Source organism: Portunus trituberculatus, chromosome 42 (genome assembly GCF_017591435.1).
Source record: "Portunus trituberculatus isolate SZX2019 chromosome 42, ASM1759143v1, whole genome shotgun sequence".
NCBI classification, from domain to species: Eukaryota; Metazoa; Arthropoda; class Malacostraca; order Decapoda; family Portunidae; genus Portunus; species Portunus trituberculatus.
The window spans coordinates 3766106-3780819 of NC_059296.1; the positions used below are offsets into that span (position 1 = coordinate 3766106).

Here is a 14714-nt window from a genome sequence, read left to right on the forward strand (position 1 = left end):
TCGTCTAATCACACCCAAAACTCATGGTAAAAATGCGTCCCAGTACTGAAGACGAGGGCTTTGATAATTGTAATCAAGGTGGTAAAGAAAGTTCTTCTATTTAGATAGATAGATAGATAGATAGATAGATAGACATGTTATTAGCCTTCAGTTATGATTTAATTAATCTAATGTCGCATCTTCAACCTCGCCAGGAGAAAGTCACCGGCAGAATAGAAACGTTCCCGCTTTTGTATAATATTCATAGTACTTAGTTTTCTTTTTTTCTTTTTCTTTTTGACCAGTTGAATATTCCGTATTTCAGTCAAACAAGCATTATTTTTTTCCTGTACTTTTTTTTTTTTCCAGCGTGAATGAACGCAGTATCTTCGTTTTATTATCGCACTCTTAAATTAAATTAATATTTTCGTGACGCTGCTTTGAAACTGTAATGATTCTACGTAAATATTATGCTCTGAGGTGTGAAATATGTATAAACTCTTCTTTCATACCGAGTTGTGTTCGTATTTTTTAAGTGATGTGTTCTTTCCACGCCGGGTAACGTTTTCACTGACACTCTCTCTCTCTCTCTCTCTCTCGTAATCTCAAACACTTCTGCGCTTCACTTCCACTATTTCAAGGGGTTTATTTAAATTTACACGAGGTTGTAAGGGTGTTTTTACAGTTCTAGAGGCAGAATAACTAGATTTCTACATTATTAATCGGATAAACACTCTTGAAAACCCGGTTAATTATTTCTGTAGCCTTGGAAAATAGTCATAGTGAGAGAGTAGAGCGTTCATGAAAGAAAACGGAACCCTCCCCCTTCTCTCTCTCTCTCTCTCTCTCTCTCTCTCTCTCTCTCTCTCTCTCTCTCTCACCTTCTGTTTACATTTCCTTTTCCTTCTTTCTCTGTTTATATTTCCTTGTGTGTATTAAGAATATTGTATTATTAGTTGGGGCCAATCTCTCTCTCTCTCTCTCTCTCTCTCTCTCTCTCTCTCTCTCTCTCTCTCTCTCTCTCTCTCTCTCTCTCTCTCCAAGTAGCAGCAGTGTTCCGCCTAACCAACTTCGTATATCGTAACTTCTGCTGCTTCCTCTCTGAATATCTTCATGCATGCAATCTCGGCGCCAAGAACTGCAGCAGAATTTACGTCGTTTTGAAGTTCTATTTTTCTCTTATAGGGAGATGCAGGAATTTAGTATGGAGTGAGGTTGGTTAGATAATATGAAGTGTAATGTGGTGGTGATGATGGTGATGGTGATGATGATGATGATGATGATGATGATGATGATGATGATGAGAAGGAAAAGGAGAATATAGTGGTACAGTTAGCAGTATTTGTGATGATTGTGGTAGTAAAAGTAGTAGTAGTAGTAGTAGTAGTAGTAGTAGTAGTATCACCACCATCATAACCACCATCATCACCATCATCATCATCACTAATTTAATCAGACAAGAGTATCCAACACAAGACGCAGCGTGGCCAGGCTGTCGCTCCCTTCCCAGGGTGGCGCGAGGCGTGAGGCGTGAGGCGAGGCGAGGCGTGGGGCGAGGCGTGAGGTGGCTATCCCTCCTTCCCTTGTTGACAGGCTTGATTACGTTTACCCCGCGCCGGCCGATTGGAGCGAGAGCGAGGCCCGGAGGAACCCTGGTGCGGGTCTTATCGAACTGAACCCAAATGAAAAATGGAATAAATACTATTTTTATACTCTCTCTCTCTCTCTCTCTCTCTCTCTACGCATCTTCCTTGCTCTGTGCTCCAGATAGTAGCACCGTACACTGCTTCGAAGCTTTACAAGAGAATCGAAGCTTTAACTATTCTTTTCCTTGTATTACTCTTGAATATCTCCAGGTGACAGCACTTTCATTAACCGTGATATCTTTTAGGAAAGAATCAGGAAAACCATATACGAGTGGAAAGCCCAACCAGCCAGCCAATATATTATGAAAGGACTCCCTTACCTTCTCGTTTATTAAACCGGGTCAGGTAAGACTAGCTGCCAATTAACTTACCTGTGGTTTTAAGGGAACAGGTGAAAGTGATCCTTCGATAATTATTAATACCTGAAGGAGAGAAAGACGCTTAATCTATGTCACCTAGACGCCAGGACGTGGTGGTTGTGGTGATATGGAGTGGAGGAAGAGCAGCGGGTTGTTGGTGGTGGTTGTGGTGATCATTGTAGTTGCAAGTAAGTGGAATGATGCGGATAGTGATGTGGTACGTGTTTGCTGCAATGGATGGTGATGAATGCAGGAGTGTTTGGTAACTGTTGTTGTGTGGATAGTGACGAAGGTAAGAGGTGGTGGCGGTGTAGATAATGGTGATACTTGGTGCAGTAAACGATGATGGATGATGATGACAGGAGATAATGATGATGGTGGTGATGGTGGACAGTGGTGATGAAATAGAATGAGCGAGGGAAGGAACAACGTCAGGAAGGAAGGAAGGAAGGATGCGTGGTGTTTGATGCTGCTGATGTGGGTCGTGTATAGTAAACGGAAGTGTATCGCGTGTTGTCTTTGTTGTCGAGTGTTTTGCTGACCTTGTGTTGAGGTCACCCGCTGCTGCTGCGATCTGCATGTGTCTGCTTAGCACACCAAAAGTATAGAAATTATCCCACATACTCGTAACTTAACAAGACGAGTTGATTCGTGTGTCCATCACGGCTTGATTTTCCTTCCTAAAATTGTGAGTAATACCAGATATCAGACATTTTTGTGATTTTCTTGAAGGGCTCAGTGTTTGCAGAATCTTGTTAAGAGGGAGCGGCAATGGTGAGTGTTGTGGTATTGGTGAGCAGCGTTGCCAATGCTTTTCTATATTTTATCTATAGATTGAAATTAGGTTAGGTTAAGTTAGGTTAGGGTTTGGTGATGATATGGAGGAAGGACTCGTACATATTTACTAAAATAACGAACATAAACATTTTAGTTTGAAATGATCAGATTGTTATTTAGCTAATTATTTTTCACACTGTTATCTGGTTCAGTTTCGTTATGGTTGCACTTGGTTGCATCCTCCGCTACCTCAACACTGAATCATGGCACAAATAAGCGTGAGGGTTCGTGTTGGAACTCTCGCGGTTCGCTTTTACATTAACTTAAGTTTTAATTGTGTTGCGAACTCCTCCACTTCTCCAGACTTCGGGTTCGTTCCTCCTGTTTCCATACAATACACCAAGTTGTGTGTCCCTTCCAGTCGCGTTAGTGCCCAAGTTTGTATGAATTGTTGTCTCCCTTGTTTACACAGCTGGTGAACCTCTTCCTCCTCCTCCTCCTCTTCGTCCTTGTACTCGTGAGAGTAGCGAAATTAAACAGTTTGCCAAACATTTGAAATTCTGTTACTGTTTGTTCGTAATATTTTCGTAGTAAAGCTTCTATCTGCACTCTCATGACCCTCGCTAGTTTTCTCCTTCACTTGCTATAAACACTATCCACTATCAGTAGCAGCAGCAATAGCAGTAGCAGCAGCAGCAGCAGCAGCAGCAATAGTAATAGGAGTAGAAGTGTAGCTTTGAGAACTGCACTGTCTCACTCTTGGCAGTAGTATAAAATCAGTTCCAATCTTTATTCAAAGTTCTCACTCGTAATCATAGGACAGTGTGTCAGAAATTACTAGCGAGATATTAAATTTTGCAATAACAATAAATATTTTAGCATTACCTCCGCGTTCCTACACACACACACACACACACACACACACACACATACAATAATATTCTCATTTCCTTAGTGTCTCGTCTCTTGGTTAGGACAACACACACCAAAAGTAGCTACTTACGCAACATGCAGCCTACCTTCACCACACCCCTGTGGGCCTGATAGCACCCTGGCCGTCAAAGGGCAGGGGCTGTGGTGCCTAGCGAGAAGAATTTGTATATGTATTTTTTGTTCTCACATTTGTTTCACAACCCATGGCCAACCTCCTCTGCAGAGAGAGAGAGAGAGAGAGAGAGAGAGTACAGACATGAGAAGCCAAATAGTCTTTATGGTCGTGTTAAAAAGATGTAACTGTGTAACAACAACACGTGTCTTAACCACTCACTGTCTCGCATCTAGAATTCCCATGTTTGAACAAGATCAGGTGTGTCGCAGAACACAACCTTGCGGAAAGATATTGTGTTCTTCGGTGTGATGATATAACTGTCCTATCAAATGTCACTGTGTTGTGAGGGAATCTCGTGTGTCTGTCAGAGTTTGTCTTGGTGGCGAGGTTCACGTGTCTCCCTCATCACGTGGGTTTAACGGTTACCAAACTCTTACGTATATAGAGAGGTAGGTGGTATAACGCTCGCCCATTGGGAAGTTACGTATAGGCTGATGAAGGCTACACACCTATCTTCTATTTTTCCTCTTCTTTTTTAGGATAATTGTGTGAAGTCAGGCGATTCATTTCATTGACTTTATACTCATGTCTAGAATGTCTCGTCTTTTTTTTTCAGATTACACGATCTGTGTTAATCTGACTTTGTATTCTGTTAGGCCAATTTGGCCTATTAAGACGGACATTGAGCTTCGGAAATTTAAGTCTAGGTAAAGGCCAAGCATGTTTTGGTCTTTTCTTGACTTATTCTACTGCTCAGGATAATCATCACATGATTATTAATAAATAATTAATAAATGTGTTATTAGTTAATGCAAGAAAATGGGTTTCAAAATTATCATTATACATATTATGCAAACATCACACATATACAATACGTGTTTCTTATTGGTTTAGTACCTATGTGTGTTTGGTTCCTGGCCATTTTTTTTTTTTATTAAAAGTGTGGCCTCATGTGAGCTGGAACACGACAAACCAAGCCTATCTTAGACGCACGTATCTCCTGCTTCGAATCCTCTGGCTCAGTCATCTAAAGTTTTAGGTTTTGTGTGTGATAAGCTGCACCTCCAGCTCAAGAAAATCTGATAATCTCTTAGTTTGTGTCAGTGTTGTCTTGGATTTTGAAGGATTGTAACTCAGTTCACCATATTTACCGATGTGTCCTGCCAGATAATCACAAACCTAGTAGTTCCAGTCTTGCTCAGGAAAATGTGACTGACGCGGACGAACATAACCACGCACAGGTAAATTTGGTGCAGGTGTAAGGTAAAGTTCTCAGAGATTCCTGTGTTTGTAGGAATACTATGCGAGACTAGAAGGCAATAAGTCATTTGTGTGTGTCGTCCACTGAAATATTCTTAGGTATATTTACAGTCTTTCACCATACTCTCACATCAGGAGGGAACTATTTTTTCTTTGGTAGTTTTCGATCTGTTTTGAACAAGGTTAGATTGGCTTTGAATGAATCTACTCTTCGTTTCCCTCGTAAATCAGTACTTTTTCTTATATTCCCTCTCCCCGAAAAATGTCTATCCCTTCAAAGTACTGTATTGCGATGAAAACGGAAAAGATTAATTGAAAACAGATTGATATGTACCAGAAGAAAATAGTTTTGTTAACATAAGTAGGTACCACAAAAGTAACATTCCAAAATTTTGACTATTATTGCTGCAGAGAGAGCCGCCGCCGCTGCTCACTGCTGCCCATGCCAACCTATTGAAACTTATGTATTTAACCAAAACTAACCTAACCCTAAATGTAATAACCTAACCTAACCTAACCTAGCCTAAGTAACATAACCTGTAAACACTAAAAATACCAAGTTTTAATTCATTATGTATCTCTTATCTCCTCAGATGGCACGCGAACATGTTCACCAGCGGAGTTTAGATGTAATAATGGTCGCTGCATCCCAAGAAAGTGGGTGTGCGATTACCAAAAGGACTGTCAGAATGGAGAGGATGAGCAGCAGTCTTGTCGTAAGTGATACACCCTTGCATCTCAGCCATTAGACTTCAGATATCCTAACAATAGTCCAGTTTGAAGTAAGGAAGAGACAATTTCATTTATTTATATTAAGTAATAAGCTAGTTAAAATCTTTATTATAATGATTTTTTTTCAAGCATTTATTTTCTCTAAATTTTTATTTTGTTTGATCACATTGCAGCACCACCAGAATGTCAGGAGGAACAGTTTGCATGCAATGAATACAAGTGGAATCACACTTACTGCATCCCTGTCCACCAGCGCTGTGACAAGATAGATGACTGCACAGACAAGTCAGATGAGAGTGGATGCTGTAAGGATGCTACTATTTTACTTTGTCTCCATTGTACCATGAAAAAAAAAAATTGGTGTAGAATTTCAATTATGTACACACTCAGCTAGTGTTCTGGTTTGTCTTGAATGTATAATGTATTCTGTTGTTGTAGTGGCTCAAGTTCACCTTGGCCATAGTAATCACTATGGCTCACTTGATAAGGATTCATGCACTACTGGAGTGACTGAATTATATAGAAAAAGTTCTGTAATTTTAATTCACCTGTTTCTCTATCTCCCTGCAGCTTACCGGGAATGCTTATTTGAAGACCACAAGTGTGGCTCTGGGCTGTGCATACCACCGACCAGAAAGTGTGATGGTTATTTTGACTGTCGTGATGAGTCAGATGAAGCTGGGTGCAACATGACCTCTTGCACAAAAGACAAATTTAGATGTAATGACTTATGCATAGAAAAATCTCAGAAGTGTGATCATAGGAAAGACTGTGATGATAATTCTGATGAGGAAGACTGTGGTAAGTTTTCTATAACAGCAATATAGTACACCTTGTTGATATAAATTGTCCATTAGACTCCTAATGAAGTTGAGGGAAACATTCTTCTGACTTGATAATGAAGAACATTGATTAAACTCCAGTTTCTATTTTGACAGATTTCCCAGCATGTCATGAGAACCAGTTCCGCTGTGCCAATGCTCTGTGTATTCCTCGCCGCTGGCACTGTGATGGTCACAGTGATTGTCCAGATGACTCTGATGAGCAAAATTGTACTGCTATTGCTTGTCCAGACTCAAAGTTCTTATGCCCACAAGAAAATCGTTGCATTGAAAAGACCAAGCTTTGCGATAGCCACCGAGACTGTATCGATGGCTCAGATGAAACTACTTCATGCTGTAAGTATTGTCATTTACATTGTATTGATATACACTATTTCTAGATTCTAAATTGACTATTTTAGATTGCCAACTTATTATGTGTAATTGATTTATTACCTGTTCAATTTCACAGCTGCAGAACTGTGTCCAAGTTTGGGGTGTGAGTATGCCTGCCGCACATCTCTGGGAGGTGGAGAGTGCTACTGCCCTGTTGGAAAGCAAGTGTCTAATGACACCAGAACATGCATAGGTAAGAAGTTGTTTGTGTATCTACACCATATCGGTCAAGACATTACATTTCTTACTTGATCCTATCCAGATATTTTATCCTCAATTTCTTTATATGAATACTTGTCAAAATTTATGTATGCAAATGACGTAATACTTAATGTTTTATTTTCCGTTAACAGACAAGAATGAGTGTGAGGAATGGGGCCACTGCGACCAGCTTTGTTTCAATACTGATGGTTCCTACTATTGTAGATGTACTGAAGGCTTTCAGCTTGAAGGCAAGACTAACTGCAGAGCAATTACTGGATCAGGAAAGAGCAAGATGCTGCTCTATTTTACTTACCATGATAAAGTTATGAAGGTATGGCGATCACTTGTGTTACACAATAATGTCATGTATGTATGTTTGCTTAGCCTATGTTGTTGCTCTCTGCTTTTTAACTTACAGAAGAAGGGTTCTTATTTTTATTGTTGAAAAGTCCATTACTGGAAATATACATCGTATAAGGTGTAAATAATGTATGTATGGACTTGCAAAGAGTAAGATTAAGATCCTTAATGCACTTTGAAGACTAGTTATTACCATTATCATCATTCCAGTCACCTCTGTATTCCTTCGAAGAAAAATTATGAAGAGTAGCTGCTTCCATGAGACTATGGACAAGTATTAACTAAGATGACTAAGTCAAGAATGTTCACTTTTCAGGTTGCAGATTCCTATGCGAGCAATCCTGAAGTGGTGACCAATGCTTCATCAGCATCAGGGTTAGATTTCCACTACAAAAAAGACCTCTTGTATTGGTCTGATATTGAGACTAGAAAGGTGAGTATGTGAAGAGTTGCTGTATGTGTCAACCATCTTAGTTGTAGTTTCATTTTTAGTTTAGTTTGTTCATACTTGCTACTACTTTAAGAAATATATAGTGCGTACATGTTTCTGTGATGTTAATGATTTCGTCACCATTCCTGCTGTCATTGTCAATAAATCTTATCTTCTTCATTTTATCTGCATGTCTTACTAATGAACTGGATGCCACGTATTAATGTCTCAGTATTGCACTTGCAATACTGCATTTCTCATAATTCATCACATATCTTATACATGAAGTGTTGAGTTCATGTTTCACTTGTAGAAGATGAGTCGCAGATATCTCTACAACAATGTTTTTAGCTAAATAGTTTTCAACCAAGTTCATTTGCAGAGTTCATATTTATTGCAGCTATCTATGATGGTAATGTTGACAATATGTAGAGGATTTGATTTTCGTTTTATTTGTGTAACTTTGATGTTCACAGATATATTCTCAAAGACTACGAGGATCTGGAAACTCTGTAGAGACCACCTTGACTCTTCCTGGTTCCCTGACACCTGGAGCCTTGGCTGTGGACTGGGTGGGAGACAAGCTTTATGTTGTGGACATCCTGGGACAAAAGATTGATGTGTTTGAGATCCTTGGCCGCTATCATGCTATTGTTCTGTCCAACAACATCACTGCCCCTCAAGATATTGGACTTGATCCTACTTATGGGTATGAAATTATATATAGCAGAGTTGTCCTGTGAATTTTTTGTGCAAAGAAGGATAGTAAGTTGAAATTTAAATGCTTGGAATGTAATTACTTAATTAACTTATTTAATATGATAAATGAGAAAAAGAGAGAGAATACATATGTAAATACAGATACATACATATAAGAACATTTTCTCTTTCTAGCCTCATGTTTGTAGCCGACACCGACCGCATCATTCGTGCCAACATGGATGGAACAAACCTGCAGGAACTAATAAAGGACGTAATCTACAAGGCCTCGGGAATTGCTGTTGACATTATTAGTCAGCGAATCTTCTGGTGTGATTCGCTTTTGGATTACATTGAAACAGTGACGTATGATGGCAAGGGAAGGACTGCCATTGTCCGAGGTAAATAGAAAGTGTGAATCTGAAGACCCAATTGGAATTCCTTGGAGGTGACATAAGCACCAGTTTGTTATTTTATAGGAAACATCCTTACTAATTTTTGTTCTTGCTTCAGTGTTAGGTGATGCTCTGATTGGGGATTTTATTATGGCATTTAAATGAATTATGACTTTCACTATTAGTTTTGATAGTGTGAACTTTGATGTATAATACTTATTACTGTACCTGATAGTCAGGTTATGCTGCATATAACTTTTTTATTCTTTCTGCAGGATCACCTAATGTTCCAGCTCCTAATCGGCTGACAATGTTTGAGAGCAATGTTTACTGGACAGACAGCACTCGGCAGGGAGTCATTCGTGTACCCAAGTTTGAGGGAGCTAATAGTATTCATGCAGTTTATAGAGATTCTGGAAAGACACAAGATCCCAAAGCAATCAAGGCAGTTCATGCACTGATGCAGCCAGCAGGTAAGTTAGCTATGTTAATTTTCTTTAACATTGGTTAGAAGATAATGGGAATAAGAACATAAGAAAAGAGGGAAGCTGCAAGAGGTAGCCAGGCCTTCATGTGGCAGTCCCTGTGTGTTTAAAGCTACCTAATTCCATCTATCTTCCTCATCCATGAACTTATCTAATCTTCTTTTAAAGTTCCCTCTTGACTCAGCCCTGACTACATGACCACTAAGACTGTTCCACTCATGAACCACTCTTTTTGAAAACCAGTTTCTTCCCATTTCTTTCCTAAACCTTAATTTTTCAAGTTAAAAAAAAATATATACATAATCTCTTTAGTGCTCTCACTTGATAAGGTGTCTTAGATTATGTTTCTTCTCTAACTACCAAATGTGGATATTCAAGTGCAAAATGAGAAGAAAAAAAGAAGAGAAACGTGCAAAATTCAGTTTAGCAGATATAATAGGATCACTTAGATACTGTATTGTAGTTTCAGTAGTTTAGTAAGATCTAGTTGCTGCTTAGTGAGATTAGTATTAAAGATGGAATTTGATTGTTGCAGTCCCAAATCCGTGTACAAATGGTGGAGGAAAGACCAATGGAGGGTGTGATCACATGTGTATTGTGACTCATGGATCAAACAATCTTGGGTTCCGCTGCGCCTGTGACATCGGCTACAGATTGAATGAAGATCAGAAGAGTTGCTCAAGTGAGTCTATCATTGTATTATTGTGTTATTAGACAAAGAGCGGTTACTGCTCTAAAGTAGTATGATGATATTACAGATTAGTTGCTTAGTACTTGCTCCTGTTTTACATATTTTTTCTGATGAATGACACATGGAGCTTATGGTTTTCCTTGTCATTTCAGTGGTGACAGAGTTCCTGATGTATTCACAACAAAAATTCATCAAAGGTCAAGTTTTGGATCCTGTATCAGAGAATTTTAATGATGCCATCAATCCAATTGTGTCCAAGGCAGCAAGATTTGTGGGCCTTGATTTTGATTATCGGAATGACTATATTTACTACTCTGATGTGAGCCTGGATGTCATATATAGAGTGAAGAAAAAAGGAACTGGTAAGTGTATAGTGATAGATGATATATGTTTGTTCAATATTTATTATGTTATATCCATAAGTTTTCTTACATCTCACCAACAGACATACAGAATGTATACAACTGTCAAGAAATCAAAGTTTATTCTGTGTTTTATGTATTTCCAGGCCGTGAAAACTTGCTAGCTTCACAAAATGAAGGTGTTGAGGGTCTGGCACTTGATTGGGTCTCCAAAAACCTATACTACATCGATAGCCGCAAAGGAACCCTCAATGTCCTTCACACAGAAAAGCCTGACTTCAGGAAGGTTCTGCTGACAGGCCTGAGGCGCCCAAGAGCTATCGTAGTCCATCCCAATAGAGGGTCTGTCTTCAAGAAACTCTTTATGGAATTTTTTTTGGTTTTGCTCATTTGCCTATTTTAGTATGATATAATAGACTGTGTTAAATCTTGTGTGTGTGCACACACACACACACACACACACACACACACACACACACACACACACACACACACACACACACACACACACACACACACACACACACACACACACACACACACAAAACAACAACCAAAACCATGTTTTTATTTCTCATCATATATAATTCTTTTTCAGGTATGTCTTTTACTCAGAGTGGGACCGTCCAGCTAATATCAGTCGTGCATTCCTTGATGGAACTAATGTCATGGTGTTCCGTAATGTACTTCTTGGCTGGCCAAATGGCCTGTCAATAGATTACATCACAGACCGCATCTATTGGTGTGATGCTCTGCTGGACCACGTGCAACATGCAAACCTCAATGGCACTGACGTGCAGACCATCAGTTCACAGAGCATCAGGCATCCCTTCTCCCTTGTTATATATAATGGTTAGTGTTGTGTATTTTTTTATCTGTGCATGATGAACATATTCTTGGAAATGTTTATAGTGAAAATATATATAAGTATGGCATCCTTTCTTTTTTGTAATTGAAATAGTTTTCATAGTTGCAGATATTTTGTTTTATTAAAGTTTATAATCTTTCTACAGATTGGTTGTATGTAACCGATTGGCGCCGAGATGCCATCTTAAGGATGAACAAGACCGATGGCTCACAAGAAAAGGTTGTTGCTGAGGTTGCAGAAAGCAATCGCCTGTATGGCATTCGTATATACAGCTTTAAGGCTCAAGAGATAATACCCAATCACCCTTGTGAGAGCAGTGATACATGCGAGAAGTTCTGCTTCCCAGTTCCTGATGGAGCTGGAAAGCTCAAAGCTCAATGCGATTGTCCAATGGGAGAAAAATTGAATGCTGATAACAAGAGCTGTGGAACTGATCCTGATGCTGACCCTGTAGAAGTTTCCTGTGCACCTTGGGACTTCCAGTGTGCCAATGGAAGATGCATAGAGAAGTCTTGGGTCTGTGATGGAGATGACGACTGCCTCGATAATTCAGATGAAGAACAGAACTGTACAAATGTTACTTGTCGAGAGGAAGAGTTCCAGTGTTTGTCTCGAAAGTGCATTCCTAATACATTTAGATGTGACTCAGACAATGACTGTGGAGATTTCTCAGATGAGACTGGCTGTCTCAATATGACCTGTGAAGCATCTTACTTCCGGTGTGATAATGGCCGCTGTATTCCACTCAACTGGAAATGTGACTCTGAGAATGACTGTGGTGACAGTTCTGATGAAGGAGAATTTTGTGCTAATAAAACCTGTTCATATTTCCAATTCACATGTCCCAGTACAGGTGCCTGTATACCTCAAGCCTGGGTGTGTGATGGTGATAATGACTGCTATGATAACAAAGATGAAGAGGGATGTCCACCAATTGCTTGTACTGCAGCTCAGTTCAAATGCAACAACCAGAAGCAGTGTATTCATGAATCCTACAAATGTGATGAGATCCCTGACTGTGATGATGCCTCTGATGAGCTCGGCTGTCCCACTGTTGATCCTGATGGTTGTATTGAAGAAAATCAGTTTAGATGTGAAAAGTCAGGAATCTGCATCCCCAAGAGTTGGAAATGTGATGGAAATCCTGATTGTGAAGACAAGTCTGATGAGCCAGAAACATGTGGACAGGTATATCTATTTAAATTCTTCAAATTGATGATAATTTGTAGCTATTGTAGTGTATTTGTGTTTTATGGCAGGTTTGCATTCAGCAACAGTACAGTGTCAGTATGGTTTAATAGTTTATACATACATTTCTTGTGAGATTATTTGGGGTATTTTCTCTTCCAGGTGTCATGTCCAAGCACACATTTCCAGTGCAAAAATAAGAAGTGCATATTCCACTCATGGTTATGTGATGGTGAAAATGATTGTGGTGATGGCTCTGATGAAGATAATGTAGAGTCATGTGGACAGCCAGTGTTCAGGTGAGACAAATTATGCCTTGTGCCTGAGTTGACAACATCTAATGTAACAAGCAGAGTACTGGACGTGAATTGTAAAATGTCAGTTGCTGGATAAGAATGTATGTAATGAGTAGATTCATTTGAAGTGGAGAAAATGAGGAAGTGAGTTTTGTAATATCTAATGCAATTACAATCGATTACAAATTGTTTTGCTGGAGAGGACGTATGTGTGAGTGTAATAATTATGTACTAAATGTGTCTAACAGATTGCAAATGTCGATTTCTGTTGCAGGTGTGGATCTGGAATGTGGGAGTGTGAAGGAGTGATAAAAACTTGCATTGATATCATTCAAGTGTGTGATGGCAAGAAAGATTGTCCTAATGGCGCTGATGAAGGCCCTGGCTGCAATGAACACAGTTGTGCAGGTGACAAGGCACTGGAATGCTCAGTAAGGTGTCTGCAAACCCCAAATGTAAGTTTTCGATTACTTACTACCATTTCTTTTCTTTACTCTTTATTTTGTATATTCATTTAGATACTTATTTGTTTATTTTGCACCATGTAATCTTTCTTTGTTATATCCTCACCATACATTACTATCTAACGGCACCACATTCTTAGATTGTGTGGTTGAAAAACTATAAAGGTAGTCTCTCTTAATTATGTAAGTATGTTTTTCCCGATTGTAACAGCCAGTCTAAAGAATCCTTTGTACTTATTATGATGTTGAACATCTGTTTTCTTTCAGGGAAGGGAATGTATATGCAATGTAGGTGAGAAGCTAGTGAATGGCAGTGCCACAGCCTGTGAGGATATCAACGAATGTGATCCTCCAGGAATGTGTTCCCAGACATGCAACAATGTGAAGGGCTCTTACATATGTTCTTGTGCTGAAGGATATACCTTATATAGTGACAAGAGGACCTGTAAAGCTAACAGTAAGTGAAAACCTTGTTGTTTATAAGTTATGTATATATGTGTTTAGAAATATTTATACTATACATAATTAAAAGTATTATTCAAGAGAAAAATATTTTGTTTTGTAGTTGTTTCATGCAGATATTCCTCTCATACTAAATCTGGGTATGCATTTTATTTGCAGACCATAGTGAAGCTTTCTTGATCATCAGTAACAGACGTAGCATACTAATAGCTGACCTGCAGCAGCGTAGCTTGGAGCGAGTACCAGTGCTTGTTGAAAATGTTGTTGCAACTGCCTCTGACATGAAGAACGGAACACTGTTCTGGTCTGACATGAAGGCCAAGCAGATTGTCAAACTGGATAAAGGAAGCAAAAACAATGAACCTCAAGTGGTGAGTGAGAAGAAAGCAAGATAGGCACAAATGTCCAAGTACATATACAGTCTTTTGAGGAAATTTTTATTTGCTTTTCAGCAAAGCATTCTGCTATTTGTGGAAAATTTTGTTGTACGTGGAGAGTGAATCTAGGAAGTGAAGGAGTATGTATTATAGCATTTAATTGCAACTTAGTTGAATCCCTGATAACTAAATTATAGTTCATAGATTCATCTTTAATAATTGTTCACCCCTTTTTCTGTTAGGATAGTTTTTCCATTATCACATGTAAATTTTAAGCATATTGTTTTATTATTACTTGAATAGTTTTGCAGATGAGAAAGGTAAAATTATCATCATATTCATATTTCTTCTCCTTGCAAAAGTTTTTGGGCTTTAAGCAGGAATAGTAGATGACCAGAACTGTAAAACAGTTATG

At 39.0% G+C, this 14714-nt stretch overlaps 1 protein-coding gene across 1 annotated transcript in view; it reads left to right on the plus strand.

Moving 5' to 3' along the window:
* Positions 1-14714, plus strand: part of LOC123517537 (low-density lipoprotein receptor-related protein 2-like) — a 346506-nt gene that overhangs the window by 308013 nt on the left and 23779 nt on the right. Inside the window, 19 exon segments of the mRNA XM_045277692.1 lie at positions 5663-5785; positions 5975-6106; positions 6372-6602; positions 6740-6979; positions 7095-7211; positions 7372-7553; positions 7899-8015; positions 8489-8721; positions 8907-9112; positions 9382-9579; positions 10127-10273; positions 10435-10644; positions 10791-10986; positions 11243-11496; positions 11658-12700; positions 12863-12999; positions 13271-13451; positions 13728-13917; positions 14082-14293. Of these exon segments, the coding sequence (XP_045133627.1) occupies positions 5663-5785; positions 5975-6106; positions 6372-6602; positions 6740-6979; positions 7095-7211; positions 7372-7553; positions 7899-8015; positions 8489-8721; positions 8907-9112; positions 9382-9579; positions 10127-10273; positions 10435-10644; positions 10791-10986; positions 11243-11496; positions 11658-12700; positions 12863-12999; positions 13271-13451; positions 13728-13917; positions 14082-14293 (4349 nt within the window).